Source organism: Scardinius erythrophthalmus (assembly GCF_964197995.2).
Source record: "Scardinius erythrophthalmus genome assembly, chromosome: 1".
Classification (NCBI taxonomy): Eukaryota; Metazoa; Chordata; class Actinopteri; order Cypriniformes; family Leuciscidae; genus Scardinius; species Scardinius erythrophthalmus.
The window spans coordinates 45,338,269-45,354,628 of record NC_138221.1 but is presented as its reverse complement, the minus strand read 5'-3'; the positions used below and the strand labels follow the sequence as shown (position 1 = coordinate 45,354,628).

General features: G+C 38.4%; 1 protein-coding gene and 1 long non-coding RNA gene across 5 annotated transcripts; one reads left to right on the top strand and one right to left on the bottom strand.

Annotated features, from left to right (window-relative positions):
* Positions 1–2,107: 2,107 nt before the first annotated feature.
* On the bottom strand, positions 2,108–13,142 carry LOC308692424. Of its 2 annotated transcripts, XR_014030337.1 has the most exons (6): positions 13,006–13,142; positions 12,788–12,903; positions 9,255–9,291; positions 7,472–7,597; positions 3,764–3,869; positions 2,108–3,324 (listed from the first exon to the last, which is right to left on the bottom strand). It is a non-coding gene; the product is annotated as an uncharacterized lncRNA (long non-coding RNA). The 2 variants fall into 2 exon arrangements; XR_014030338.1 differs by lacking the exons at positions 12,788–12,903; positions 13,006–13,142 and having other exon boundaries at positions 9,255–9,382.
* prl (prolactin) lies at positions 10,776–16,091 on the top strand (the record flags this gene model as incomplete). 3 transcript variants are annotated; one of them, XM_081368381.1, is made up of 5 exons in its annotated part: positions 10,776–10,809; positions 11,007–11,128; positions 13,808–13,915; positions 15,060–15,242; positions 15,423–16,091. In XM_081368381.1, 5 exons carry the CDS (start codon positions 10,776–10,778, stop codon positions 15,606–15,608), a joined length of 633 nt encoding a protein of 210 aa, XP_081224507.1. In that variant the 3' UTR covers positions 15,609–16,091. The 3 variants fall into 3 exon arrangements, with proteins under 3 accessions (XP_081224507.1, XP_081224509.1, XP_081224508.1); XM_081368383.1 differs by lacking the exons at positions 10,776–10,809; positions 11,007–11,128 and adding an exon at positions 13,254–13,496; XM_081368382.1 differs by lacking the exons at positions 10,776–10,809; positions 11,007–11,128 and adding an exon at positions 13,254–13,510.
* Positions 16,092–16,360: the final 269 nt, after the last annotated feature.

Genomic DNA, 16,360 nt, shown 5'->3' with positions numbered 1-16,360 from the left:
TTCCTACATGCTTTACAAAGTTTTGTAAAGTTATTATTGTTTCTACCTGTCTGGCAGACCTCCAAGCAACAGCACACCTTCTTACCTAGTCTAGCAGCTTTACAACCGAAAATATCTCTGTTCTCACTCCTCCTCATGTATTGGTGTTCAGGTGTTCATGTCGACTTTAAAATGGAAACAAATGACATTCGTAGAAAGCAGGGTGTGAATTGACTTAAAAAACTGGAATAGTATGTTGTACTGACAATTTAGTATAGTTCACTTACACGCATTCTAGTAATGAAAAAAGAACTGTATAGAGTACTTGATAATTTTACTTTAGATTTACTCTTGACTTAGTGTACCTACTCAGAATGAATGACTCCCAGAGTCAGTGCATTTCGGCATGAATAAATTAAGGAATTGCTTTGTTTTAATGTTTTAAAATGTGATTTGCTGTCTTGTATCAGTAGTAGCACAACAAAAACAGGAAATAAAATTGTTATTGGTAAAATTAATAACTTACTGCTCTTCGTTTGAAACCACAAATAGGCCTAACTGATTTCTTGTTGAATCGCTGCATCAATAGAAAGAGAATTACAAGCCTATAAACAAAGTTCCAAGTGCCCAACCAAATGGAACAGTGATCACCATAATGCGGAGCAAAACATTTTAGGAAAATCAACATCAGTTTATGAAGTCAGCTTATGTGGTGTTCAGCATTCAAGACGACTTTGTGAAATGAGTGATGCAACCAGGAAGAAATAACTGTAGAAGTGGAGGACATGAGATTAAGATTTAAGGCACTCAATATGGCACTCAAACCAATCAATTAGGCTAATCTTAACATGGGTTTTCTGAGTAGCCTATCAGGCTTATAGGCTATGTGAATAGTAGCTACCCCACAGCTTACAAGAGTTTTACAATTAAGTAGGCCCAAAGTTAACTAGAACAACTGTTGGATTTTACAGTGTAAATGTTCAACTGGGAAAGTAAGCTTTTTCCGAGTATGAAATTCGATATTATGAACGGGGGTGTTGCCACCAGTCCAATAAAATACAAGATAACAAAGGCAATTTCAAGGTAAAATGAAATCGGGATTTGTCCCATATTTTACATTTCCCCTACAGGGGTCAGCCCTATGTTCCCACTGTCCTATGTTCCTACATTTCTAATAATTTTTTTTTTTACTGAAAATCTTGAAAATTAGGCACCATGTTCCCACAGCCATATGTTCCTCCAACCATATGTTCCCTCAGTCCTATGTTCCCACAGTCTTATGTTCTCTCATTTAACCTAAGAAGGGTAGGTTTTAGTGCTTGTGCTGGTAGGGATAGCCCAGTTACATCCCAGACAAGTCTCCCTCCTGTGAGGGGTAAGTTTTAGACCTGTCAAATAATCAAGCCTAATTCCCCCACGAAGGGTAGGTTTTAGTGCTTATACTAGTACAGGGATAGCCCAATAACATCCCAGACAAGTCTCCCTCCTGTGAGGGGTAGGTTTAGGTATGTTAGGGTTAGGGTAAGGGCTGTGGGAATATAGGGCTGTGGGAACATAGACATGCTCCCAGCCTACACATAGCTCAACTCTTAATGATTTTGCAGTGTGGATTAGAATACTGTAGCAAATATTAAGAAATCAATTGCACAAAAATTAGTAGAGAAGCTCATTTGCGCGTTTTAGCGTCTGTTTCCATAGCGACAGCCACTGAGTCTTGACTACGAGATCAAGTGTCGTAAACCTTTGCCTTTTTAAACACGCAGAGCTCAAGCCCGTCTTTTAAACGCAAAATGCTCTCCAAATATAGGGCTGAATGTGGAAAAAGTAGGCTATAATATGCAAGTTTTACATAGTTCTTATTACATGTAAGATTTTATATCATTTTAATTTTTATCTCTCATGTAACTTAATGCCGTCACAAACATTCATTAGTTTCATTATCATGGACATTTAGTTTGTTTTCACTGGTTTCTTGTCTTCCTTTGTTCAATTTTCCCGCCATTCTTTAGTTGTGACGGTAATTCATTTAATCAGCACAGGTGTGAATCATTATTTCATTCATTTGGCTTAAGTTGCTGTCTGTTTACTCGTTAATGCAGCAGAGTTTGTAAAACACTTTTTTTTTTTTGAGTGGGGATTATTAAAGCTGTTTTATTATCTGATCATCATCTCATTGTTCCTTCCTGCAACTGAGCATTGACTATGCATGGAAACAAACAAAAACATTTAGCATATCTTGCATAAAACAAACTATGAAAGGTAGTGATTAACTTTGCATTTGCCTATTTTAAGCTCTTTTGTAAATAGTGCCTTAAAATGGCTGAAATAAGATTATAGAAATCAAACTTGTTTCACATTGACACAATGTCACAACTGAGGTATTATCTAGAATAGGGATTCCATATCTTTTTTGTCAACTGAAGCCTTTGGTCCTAAAATGTTTTCCTTTTCTTTAACTCACAAACAACAATCTCAACATTTGATCAGTCCTTCATGGACATCATCATCCAACTATAATCAGCATTTTCTCTGCTTATGCAAGCGGTGAAATTGGTGTGACAAGGCTTTTGCATTGTTAATTAGCTCACATTTCTTGTTTTGAACTATTTAAATGAGACGAAACCAGCCTTTACTACATGTGTGAGCATAGTCCAAACCCTTAGGATTTAGTTTTTCTTGGTTATAGAACAAGTCTTCACACTTCTAGCTTGCTTGCTAATAGATCAGCTCAGGAAAGTGCCTTAGATCTGATTGATTGAATGATGAGATCAGTGCAGTTGGGGATTTGAATGGGTGTATTTGTGTGCGTCTTAATGAGTCAAAGTGAGGAGTTTAAGCTTTCTAATGTCACTAACACTCTAATCTCCTTCTTTAGTTCACCTAAACCCATTACAAAGATCTACATAATCCTTGCCTACAATCCACTTCACTGCAGCCACCTTAAAGGTTTGAACTTGTATATAAATAAAACCACTCATTAGAAGTCACCTTTGGCTAGGTAGGATCTGCTAAGTGAGTTAATGAGAGCCGTTTTTGTTTGAGAAACAAATTCATTTACCATGCTGAACCATTTTAAAATCTTTATTCAATTTTGTAAGCATCTGAGACACCATTTACATCAAATAATGAGGTCTTCCAAACTGTCAACAAACAGATCAATACAAACAGCCATAAAAGGGGAGGGGAGGTTGGTGGTTTTTGGAATCCATGTAAGCTTCACATGAGTAGAGAAGGGAAGAGACACAAGTATGGTCTCTGCTGCCAAACCACAAACCCCATCATTTAGTCCAGTGCCATGAGCTACAGGGAATGCTGGGAAGGTGGAGGACTCAGTGCAGTAAACCCCTGAGAACAAATACAAATATGATGATGACAGTTACAAAATTCATCAATGCGATTGAGCTATTGACTATTTTTATTAGGGATGCACAATATATATTATATATGTGTGTGTGTGTGTGTGTGTGTGTGTGTGTGTGTGTGTGTGTGTGTGTGTGTGTGTGTGTGTGTGTGTGTGTGTGTGTGTGTGTGTGTGTGGTAGAAATGCATTTTAAAGAAATTGAAAAGTTGTCTCAATCATGAAGTTAAACACATTAAAAATGTTAAATCAATATATTTAAAAAATGAATACATTTATTTGTATTTATTCTATGTATCCCCAATTATTAGACCATTCATATCTAATGGTCCACACTGTGACAGTACATAACAATGCCTGAACTGACATAAATAAAATATACATCTGACAAAGTTGAGGGGAATGAAGCAAGTTAATATGCATTACTTTTCCTACATGTTGAGCTCCTCATGAAGCCTCAGCATTGCTCTTCACACAGGCAGCAAACGCCTCCATCAGCTCCTTACACGCTTCCTCGCCATTCTCCTTTACACTGAAGCACACAGAACACACGGTCATTACTCCAGCACACATGGGCCTATACACACACTCATTCACATCAACATATCACATATACAACTTAAAAAATGCTAAACTGTGTAAAAAAAAAAAGTTCTGTACCACACACTGTAAAGACATATACATTACTTTAGTTGTGTCTTTAGTTGTGTCTTTCATAAAATGTGAATTCATGACAGGCCGGATTCTACTGGGACTGAATGAGACAGTATGAATCCATTTGTGCGAGTGAGATTATTTGAGCCTCTCCACACCAAACAACGGCAGACACTGACACACTGCATTAGAGTGATGGAGCGAAAACAAGGGCTGGAATAACAGGGCGAAGGGAGGGAAAAAAATGCAAAGAGAGGGAGGCAGATAATCCATCTGAACGAGAGAGCCCTAGATTCACGTGACAAAGCAAGCAGGTAATGAAAAAGAGACATGCCTTCTGCTAAAAGAGGGAGATGTCGTGACAGAGAGAGCCCCTCCACTGGTTAGAAAATGATTTCAGTGTCTCCTCCCCCACAGATCATCTGCTGCATCTCACACACTGACATAAGCGAGCTCTCCCTTTCCTCAGTGAGCTGTGATGTAACACACAGCTGGTCAATTTAAATATAAAGAGCCTTATGTAGACTGGTTCTAATAAGCCATGTGACGTAGGTATATGGATGCATGGGGGATTGCACTCGCCAAGGGCATTTCCTTTTCATAGGCAGCCATTTTAATACTTCAGGGATTCAGAGAGGACATGCATGGGGAGAATGGACCATTGTGAAACAAGACTAATCAACAGTGTGAGACAAGCTACCTTCTATAGTACAAAAAACAATTAGGGTCAGATTATGTCCTTATCCTCAGCAACCAATAACTGGAGATCACAAAACCATTTTAGGTCAACTGGAAAACCACTCATGTTTTGGTCTGCATATAAATGAACCAGAACATGGTTATTTTTGATTTGGGAGTCAAATATTGAAACTCTTTAACCTGTGGTATAAAAATAAATGGTTAAAAAAGCACAATCTATTTAAAAACTAGTGTTAAATGGGTAGTTCACTCAAAAATGAACATTCTGTAATAATTTACTCTCTTCCTCTCTCATGTTGTTCCCAAACTGTATGTCTTAGAACATATTTTAAGTTCCACAAAAAAAGGTGAGGAACTGTTTGGTTACCAACATTCTTCAGAATATCTTGTTTTGTGTTCTGCAGAAGAATGAACGATTTGGAATCACATGAGGGTGAGTAAATGATAACAATTCCTTCAAGACAGATACATTGTTAAATGTGTTAAATCACTGCAAGAGTGCATTAAATAAACCGAAGTGTGCTGTTTGGGAGTCAAATATTGGAACACCTCTGGGGTGTAAAACTACAATGATAGCAAAAAATTAACAGTCAAATGGGAAGATGATGATCACCTTCCCCAAATTAAGACTGAATAATTCACATGATGGCCAGTCCTCCACATATATAATGCAAAAGGAAAAAGGGCACGGCTCAGGAGTGCTCTTAAACACAACAAACAGGAAATAGTACTCTTAAAAAATTGGATAGCTTTACTTGGCTATAGAACAATTCAACTAGAATCTAATAACTACTGAGTCCATATGCAATTGATTAGTATGTGGAGCTCCTTCAACTAAGCTCATCATGTGCTGATGAACCACAGGTCTTTGTTTATTGATAGATTGAGTAACACTGTTTACCCTGAGGGGGGCTTCTGCAAAACTAGAATAATGCATTCCAACTGCTACAGGAACAGGCATGCTAACATAAATGAGAGGAGGGGGGGGGGATTGCTTTGAGTGAAAAAGATTAACTTTTGCTTTGCATTGTAATTCTTGAAAGGACACACCTAAAATAAAATGGCTGTATCCTAACTCTATGGCTGAGTTAGTAAAAGATAGAGAACACCTCAAGGTCATAAGGTCATATGAAATGTACACATTTACACTTCCAGAGAGCAGCAACAAGAGATCTGAAGGTCAAATGTTCCACAACACACTACCAGATACATTCTCCCAGTGAATAACTGCTGGCTTCTGGGGTTAAACCTGTAACGGTAATCCTCTTCTGATTTTAAAGCCCATGATGAATCCCCTTTGTGGAGTAGCATGACAAAAAAACAGACAAGATGGCCGCTGTGACATGCTTAGACCAGGTGTAAAATGATCCAGTAAATAGAACATGTCACGCTGTAAAATAAATAACAGAAACACACATCTACACATAACCATGTACGAGTGCACTATAAATACCAGTGTGGTGTACGTTACTTAAAGGTCGGCCTTCAGTGAGTTTAAGCATTCAGCTAGTCAGCAACACATGCAAGATGCTGGTCAAAATGATCACAGAAAGGTCAATGACAAACTGACCTGCTAATAGAGATTCAACTGTAAACAGTTCTGCCATTCCATATTTTTCCCAATAGTCTTAGTCATGTCTGTCCCTGCAGCCTCCCATTCTCATGTTTGAGTGGTGACTGCTCACATGAGAGGAAATTACTGATGTTTGCAAATTTTCTCCATTTTTCCAGCCCTCTCACCAATGCTTTCTGGATTAGTGGATTTTGTTGGTTTTATATCCTGTAAATGGAGGTGATTGTGATAGACAGGGCATGCTTCAGATGGAACGGTGACACATTATTCAACCAAATTCTTAACCCCACACCCTCCCCCTATCAGGTCCTAGCACACCAAAGGTCAGGGTCTGTGCAACCTTATCTGCGTTTTCATGATGCCCAGGCCTGTCGACACTACAAACACCAAAAGCAGCCAATCTGCATTTTTGGGTGGGTTAGTGGGTGTGGGGATTCGGGTCAAAATACAGCTTGAGCAATGGCTGGTGTTAATGATCAGGAGAAAGGGTACACAATGAAACCATAAAAAGTAGAGAAGACATAACATTTCAAATGAACATTCATCACTTGCCATCACAATCCCCTTCATTTTCAAAAACGGGAAAAACGGAGAAAAGGTTTATTCGCAAACATCAGTAATTCCCTCTCATTTAAGTGGTCAACCCTCAAACATGACAAAGCGAGCCCATGGAGACTGCAGGGACAGAAATGGCGAAGACTGATAGGGTAAAATAGGGATGGGAGGACGAGCGAGAGGAAAAGTATGACGTAGTCACATTCCCAATGGCCAATCAGCCGTGAGGAAGAACTAAAGTTGAAGAAAAAGCCCAGAATGCTCTTAATGAGCAACCTCGTCACCCCCCACTGCTGCTGCCAACTTGGATAAAACTGACACCAATCAAACCATTTAAAAAACTCACAAAAGTTAATCGAGTTACATCTTATTAAAAATACTGGATCCCTCTGCGCGAACCTTTCACTTCGCATTCGTCGAAAGGTCCTTCCTTCCCTCCATTTTGGATCGCCATCACAATGTAGAATTTACACAGCATATCATAATTCTACTGATAATCATAAATCCCACCACGGTCCTAACTATTTGAGACCTACGATAAAGCTATTTGGGAATAAACCTACATATCGAAGAATCAGAATTTAACAAATATTAATGCGGTCCATACAGGGTTGTATTATGGACTATACATGACTGCTACCCTAGTCACTTACCATTTGTCTAAATCTGCCTTGATGGCCACACAGGGTGCTGGGACAGCGGTCTCGGCAGGAGCTGCAGTCTCTGAGTCCGACATGGTCTATGGTGTTGGTGTTTATGCGTGCCTGCTCTGTGCGCTCCTGTGGTTGCATGTGCAGAAGAAAAAAAGAGAATGGGGAGTTAGAGTTGGCAAGAGGGAGGGGGAGTGTACATAGTACAGGGTGGGGGGGGGGTAGACATGAGAGTGCACATATGTGTGCATGCGCAAGAGATCAAACTGCTTCCACCATACTCAGCAAAGACACCATTTTAAAAGTTTGGTCCTTCAAACACAAAAAAAGCAAATAAGTGTGTTTCTTTCTTCACCTAAAGGCACAGTGAGTAAAAAATTACGATGAGAAGTATGCAGCAGAGAAACTTGCATTTGGACACAGAAAGCGGCACTATTTGCTGTGTTATGTCATGGACTGTGCATGGACACCCCCTAATGGCAACATGTTTTCATGACATGTGCACTGCTTCAAGGCTTCTCAAGCACCAGCTGTTTTTCATATAAAAGTAACAGAATTTAAATGATATCCAATTTATTATATTTCAGTTATTGGGTTATAAGGTTTACAGATACATTAGGGGTGTGCATGAGTATAAACAAAAACTAAAAAATTTAAATCAAAAGCATTAAAAAGGTTCAATAAAGCCCTTTTTTTTTTTTTTTTTTTTTTTTACAAATATTAACACATTTTACAGCTTTTTTATTTAACTATTTTTAGGTATTAAACTAAAAACAAAGGCTTACCTTCCCCATATTTACATTTATGTATACTAGTGTAGCTCATGTATACAGATTAATTAAATAATATTTATTATAATACGACGCCATAGGAGGTATATATATATATATATATATATATATATATATATATATATATATATATATATATATATATATATATATATATATATATATATATATATATATATATATATATATATATAAAGTCAAAACCAGCCACTTTAGAGCGCATCACATAGGTCTAGTATTTATAACTTCCCCTTTAAACTATTGTGAGTTGCGCATTACAGTAGCTGCTTTTCACTGTGGGGTAAGTGAGAGCCAGGGATACGTGCAGGGCGGGGCCAAAGCCTCGGACCTCGAGCCCCGAGGCCAAAATGTGTTAGGCTTACTGAAGCTCGGACGTAGCCTAGTCTTTGACAAAAACGCATTTTTATCAGCTTTTTGTTCAAAATGTTGCTTTTTAAAAAAAGAAAAAGGAAAAAGAAAGTAGCCTAAGCCAGTATATTTTTTCTTTCTTTTGATATATTGTTTGGTCAGATATTCATTAATAAAAAAAAGTGAATTTTTTGAAAATTGAGAAAAATAATGTCAAATTCGTAGCTTAACGTTTAACGCTAAGTTACCTATCATGCCATTATTTTTAAAACGCAAGTGAAGTGGATACTTTTAACTGCAAAAAAAGAGGCATACCTGTTACTTTTCGAGTGTCTGAAACTTTTGCGGATCTCTGCAAAAACTCATCTCCTCAACGGTCATTTGAAAAGTTAAGCTTGGTTAAGCCTACCTGTCGGTCTAAATCAAGAGTAGCCTATGCGATAAAACCTGTAGGAACAAATGACTGAAAGCAACAGGCGCATCTGAAAATGACGGAGGTACTAAACTGCGACCAGAACACCGTGTTCTCTGAACAATCAACTCTCATTCATGTATATTTACACTGCTGTCAACGAGCTAAAGTGTTTTTAATTACATTTGCATTAAATGCCAACCAATTACTTTACCTGGATCTGCAGCCCGGAAGGATCTGGCAAGAGTTAACTGAAAAACAAAATGAATGTTGTTGAACTGAGTAGCCCCACGCCTCCTTTTCAAGGAGTCTTTGAGGAGAAGAAACGCCCCATAATGCAGCGGGCACACTAGGATACAAAACTGTTCTAGCTTTAATATTACAAAGCTGTTTATTGGAATTGTTGTCCTTCAATACATAATGTTATGGCAGTGGGGTGTGGGTCTACTGATGAGGTCTTTAGGGGTTTGTCAAGTTAAATTTATAAGTTCCCTAAAATATATGTGAAATGTAAGTTCCCTGAAATTTATGAGCAGTTTGGAAATAATTTAACCAAATTTGAGCAAACAGATTTAATGAATGATTTTAACATAACATAAAATTTCTAAGATAAAATGTTACATAAGGCCTTAAAGTTTTACATTTCAAGGCTGTGTAAGGTTATGCACTGTAAATGGCTCAATAAAAACAATAAATAACAATAATAGTAAAATCAGTGACAGTTTTTTAAAAATGATTTTAAAACGTTTTTTCTTGGTTATGCGAACGTTAAGGGAAGATACCAGTCGATACCAGAAACAGTTGTGGGGAAAATAGCTTATAAACCATACAGAATATTTTTTGAAAATGAAAAAATATAGAAGGTTTTTTGTGAGGGTTGTGTTTGGGGGAGAGAATATACAGTTTGTACAGTATAAAAATCATTATGTCTATGGAATATGTGTGCATGTGTGTGTGTGTGTGTGTGTGTGTGTGTGTGTGTGTGTGCGTGCGTGTGTGTTTTCCAAACAAATTTTACACAGAAGCAAGAGGGGGTAACAGAAGAATTTCCCCACACAGACATGGAAAAACAAAAAATCAAAAACAAGGCAACATAGAACAGGAAACTTTCATAAGAATTGGGTTTAACCAGCACATTCAGACATACAGAAACCAGGAAAGAAAAGAAAAGAAACAAAAAGGCCATAAAAGCCCTCAGTCCACAGCAGGACATGACAAATGAATGTTTCCACATGGGGGAAGGGTCTGTAATGTGTAGACTTTCTTTAAACGGCACATGGCTGCAAGAGTGCAGAATGGGTACCTCCAGAGTGGTGCAGTCTGTTTCATTTTCCATTTGTTCTTCCATTCCAGATCCTAAAGTAATCGAATCACACTAAACACTCATTTCACCAAAATCCCCTTTTCACTTGAAATTAGCTCTATATTCAGAAGTTTCTCCATCCAGTAATTAAAAGAAAGAATGTTTTACATTTATTTATTTGGCACTTCATGTGACTGCTGGTGAATTTTACCCTCCTGTATCTACTCAAGCAGCTTATCAATATTGATTAACGAAACTCTCAAAACAATGTTTTTCATTAGTTTCAGGACTGAACTAGTTTAGGTACAATACACCTGGAGTGTAAAACTTACTGCATACCCAAATGAAAGGAGTATGTCTATATAATGAAACGTTCAGGAGAGGAACGCAGATTGCAAAGATTCAAGTACGAGAATAAAGAATCCAGTTAAAATGATGGCTGAAGGATCTAGACTATACTTTGCAGGTAAGCAAACCTTATCTTCCTCAATCTAACCTTTGCCCACCACATTTTACACTTTATCTCTACTCCCTTGTAACATCCCTTTTTCGGTTTTCGGTTTATGCTAACTTGATTTCAGCTCCCTCTATCTGCCTTTCTTCTTTGTCCATACTCCTGATGACAATACTGTTTAACTGTTCCTTTTTCTCTTTTCTTTTCAGTGACTGTCCTGATGTGTGCATTTGCCTCAATCAATGGTGTCGGTCTGAATGATTTACTGGAAAGAGCCTCTCAACTTTCAGACAAACTTCACTCTCTCAGCACCTCTCTCACCAATGACCTGGTCAGTACTAAACACCCTTGTTAAAAAAAAAGTAAAAAAAAAAAGTGCATATTGTTACGTTAACGTTTACTCAGACAATGGTTGATGGAAATAACCCAAAGCAGGTTTATTGAAGACACAGGGGAGTTTACAGGTAAGACAATGGATCCAGATCAAACAGTAATGGTAATGGCAGAGCAGTATACAATAGAGTCCTTGGACCACATGAGGAGAAGACAAACGAGGAGATGACAATGCTGGAGTGGAATGGAAGATGGAGAGCAGGCAAGTATCTACTTAGGTTGGTATTATTCACAGGATGTAGAGTCTGTAGTCATAATGGTAATCAGACAATGAGTTAACTGAGTGAGTGTCTTTTATAGGGCATTGACGAGACTGTGATAGGATCACCTGGGCAGAGTCGGTGTGATTGAGGATGATGGCAGAACCGGAAAGAGCCCGGCGGAGCCAGAGGGGTGGTGGGTCGAGGCTCGGCAGGAGATCCACAAGTCCAAAGCGGTGCCAGAGCAAAGATTGACCAAGGTGGAGCCAGAGGGATTAGGGAGCTTAGGCGAAGCCTGAGGGATGATAGACCATGGTGGAGCCGAGGGAGCGTGGAGCCAAGGTGGAGCCGAGGTGGAGCTGAGGTGGAGCTACTCGTACTGGGAAGATGGGTTGGTGGGTCTGCTCCTCCACTTTCCCCACTGTATGAAGATCCACAAACCCACAGGGTATAATCAATGAAGTCCACCAAGGAACTATGACCCTCACTCAACAGTAACATCTGGTCGAGTATGTCATCCATCCCACTCCAAAGGATGTAAGGGTCTTATCCCAGCGCAACTCGTGACAGATCTCAAGGAAATCCTCCACATACTCCTCCAGGTGGCCATCTTGGGTGAGAGTGAACAGGGACTCGTCAGGGACACAGAGTAGCTAAATCAGGGAGTGCAAAATGTTGGCACAGTGTTGGTAGGTCTGGTCATCTGTAATGTTGACTCTGACAATGAATGATGGAAAGAACCCAAAGCAGGTTTATTAAAGACACAGGTGAGCATTCAGGTAAGACAATGGATCCAGATCAAACAGGTAAGTAGTAATGATAATGGCTTGTATTTATCGCATTGCGACTGTGTGGACCGCTTCATCCATCACTTGTTTCATATCAGGTGGCATTTTCTTAGCCACATGGGCTTGCCTGTGTATCATGCAATGCGTTCATACTAAAAATAGAGAGACAGCCAGTACTTTTGTCATCAATCCACTGTTTGCGCCAGTCATTGCCCCTGCTCCGTCGGAGCAAATACCCACATAGGTCTTCAATTAAATGTCATGTTCACGTACAAATGAATCCAATGTGGCAAAAAATTCCTCACCTGTTGCATGTTCGGAAAGAGGGCGACAAAACAGAACATACTCCGTAATTTGTCCTTCACCGACAAATCTAACGTAAACCATTAATTGTGCTTCTCCTGCAATATTGGTGCTCTTGTTAAGTTGGAGAGAAAATAAGCTTGATTTTTGTGATTATCTGCTCTTTCACATCTGTTGCCATTCGCCCAATACATCTAGTCACTATATCATTTGAGACTGGAATAAATGCTAATTGATCAGCAGCACTTTGTCCACACATAACAGAAACAGTCTCTTTAGCTCAGGGTAGAAAAAAGAAAGTCTCACCTAAATTGTGTGGCTTCTCAGTTTCGGCAATCCAATGAGAAATAATAAACAAGGTGTGTGACCCTATAATTCACCGTGGTGGCTTTCTGTAGCATTGATTTTTGACCCCACAGCTCCTGTAGTTTTCATTGGAAAAATTAAAGTGGCTTTGTCAGCAGCGATTCGTGTTTAGTTGTCAAGTGTCTTAGCATGCTAACACCTTGCCACAAATCACATACTGTGGTTGGGAATCCCCCCGATCGCTGGTCTGAGTGAAGCCATATTCCGGGTACTTATCATCATATTTTCTGCTTTTCTGCCTTCTTTCCTTGTTCTCAACTGGATGCTTTTTGTCAGCACCAATTAAAAATTGCTCCATGTCTAATCAGCAGTCCAGCTATGACTAGCCACAAATTGCAAAGCCCATGTGACTACTTCCAATCAGCTGTTAATTTGTTATATCATGTCGCTGGTAGGTGGTGCTATTAGGCGGGTCTTTCATACATACACTCAAAATAAAAGTTATCCTGCGACCCACCTGCTACCTCTTTGCGACCCCTAGATTAAGAACCGCTGCTCTAGAAGCTTTGAATATTTTCCTGGAACAGTCAGGGTAAAGCCTCAGTACTTTGAGGCTTAATTTCCCCATCCCTACTAAACAGGAACACAAAAGGAGAGGACAAACAAGCAGATGACAATGCTGGAATGGAATACGATGGTGAACAGGAAAGTAATCTTTTTCAGGTTGGTATCTGTCGTCATAATGGTGACCAGACAATGAGTTAACTGAGAAAGTGTATTTTATAGTGCAATGAAGAGACTGTGATCACATCCAAGTGAAAGAAGATGAGAATCGTGAGGGATGCTGGGGTAGTGTAGTATGTGAGTGAGAGTGCAGCAAGGAGTGAGGAAGAGTCCATTGAGTGTGTGACAGTTACATGCACTGTCACTGGGTTATTTTTGACTTCAGTTTTATCCAAACAGGTATTTTTTTCATAGATGTGATGTTGGTTGTTTTTGATATAAACCTTTCGACCACAGGATTCTCACTTTCCTCCTGTTGGGAGGGTAATGATGCCCCGTCCGTCAATGTGCCACACATCCTCCCTTCAAATTCCCAACGACAAAGACCAAGCCCTGAAAGTGCCGGTAAGAGAACACATGCATCCATCTTACTCTTTTTAAAATGTAAAAATACTTTCTCCTATTCCAGCTTATTTTTTCTACCAAATAAACATTGTTTTTTGTTAAATTACAAATATGAAATATTATGAGGCATAATATAAATAAATTATTTTAATTTTAATAAAAAAAATTATATAGTCATTATAATTTAATTTATATAACATGTAAAACAATCTATACAAAAACACTATTAAAACACTCTACATATGATGTTAATATAATATATTTATATATAAATACTTTACAAAGCTTGCAAATATTTGAAGTCTTAAGAGCCTCATCCTATTCCAACTTTTATTTATACTTTTTTTTTTTTTTTACTCAGCCTGTTATTTTAGCTTAAAGTGATAGTTCACCCCAAATTAAATTAAATGAAAATTTGGTCATGTACTTACCCTCATGTCGTTCCAAATCTTCATAACATCTTCATGAAGAAATATCTAAGAGATTTCTGTCCCTCCTTTGAAAGTCCCATTCAACCAACACTTTGACTCTTCAAAAAGTTCTTAAAGAGATCATAATAGAAAAACATGGCCTGGTTACACAGACGGGGTTTAGATTATCCAGGTTTAGGCCTTAGTTTAATTAAGACGTTTAAGTAGCTTTTAAAAACATGCCCTAAAATAAAACATTACTTTTGTGCATCTTGGCATAAAACAATGTCAACAATAAAACATATCAACAATGAAACATATTTTAAAATATGTCAGTGCAAGTTGCTTTCAGTTAAAACAGCTGAAACATGCATTTTAGTCTAGGACTAGATTTAAGCCTTGTCTTTGAAACCGGGGGTATATGAATCAAGATGTTTAATCCAAGTCTTCTTGAAGAGACACAATCACTTTACGTTAAAGTAGGCTACCTTTTAAAGTCACCAGTGGACAAAATCAAGTTGCACCCGTCTATGGTTGCACCCTACATTTTTTCTTGCTCGAGAGGCCGTCACACTCGGATATAAATCACAATATTGCAACTTCCGTTTTTAATACCAACTTCAATGTGCAGGCAGGGACAACCATAAGTAGACATCTACCTCTTGTGGTCCTGTGTGTAATTACAAGCGGAACAGATGGGCAATGAATGAAGTTTTATGTGATTGTTTCTGCAGGAGGATGAGTTGCTTTCTTTGGCTCGGTCTCTGCTGCTGGCATGGTCCGATCCCCTCACCTTCCTGACCTCTGAAGCGTCCAGCCTGGCACATCCAGAACACAACACCATTAATAGCAAGACCAAAGAGCTGCAAGACAACATCAACAGCCTGGGTGCAGGTCTGGAGCGTGTCGTTCACAAGGTGAGTGCGCTTTTAGGAACAGCTGAGCTCACATTGCATATATATTGTGCATGTTGATTGTAAGAGGGTAATATAAGTAGCCTAAATCTGAATGATTTTTGGATAGAAAGAAAGAAATCTAAAATGCACCTTTAAGCAGGGTTGATTTATTTGTTGTCCCCTTCTGCTCTCTTCTCTCAGATGGGCTCATCCTCAGACAACCTGTCCTCTCTCCCTTTTTCCAACAACATCCTTGGCCAGGATAAAACCTCTCGACTTGTCAATTTCCATTTCCTGTTGTCCTGCTTCCGCAGGGATTCCCACAAAATTGACAGTTTCCTCAAAGTTCTCCGCTGCCGGGCAGCCAAGAGACCTGAGATGTGCTAGAGTGAAAATGCTCTGCTTCTCTCATTGTGGATGTTAAGTTAAAATGGTAGAGCAATGAGTGATTTGAAATGTTTCTTTATAATATCACATGGCAAAACATGCCCTTTATTGTTTGTTTCAAGGATGTAGATATTTGATTCACTTTCTTACTTGAATAAATAACTGGACAAACTGGCCAGATTACTCTGTCCCCAGAGATAAAAGACAACAAAAAGTAAACAAAGGTATTTCAATAATTTTTTTAAATTTAAGGTCATATAAAAGTTCTGCATGCAGTCATACTGTTTGATGAGTAAATGCACAGAGTATATTGAAATGTTTGACCATGCACAGTTTGATAAGACATTTGTATATTTAAGTAACTAAAATGTATTTATTAAGAAATTATGTTTAATCTTTAACACATTTATTTTAACATTATCTTCTGAAATGCAATATTTAGAGCTTTGCACCAATGTCAATAAATTCCTATCATGCAAATTTATATTGACTTCTGAAATCTCATTACACACACATGGAAAGATCATAGAATTTCCAAATGACCAATATTTTACATAATTTTTGTGACATTTATTCTACTTGACACGTGGGATTACAAATTTAAGAATGTTTAAGATCTGCTGAGATGTCCTGACATAAGATCACATGAAAAACTAAGGTGAAGTACACTGTATTTAGCATTTAAAGTAAAGATGACATCAAATGAATGATTCTGTTAAGCAAAGTTGCTAGCAAGAGGTCTCTTCCGATTC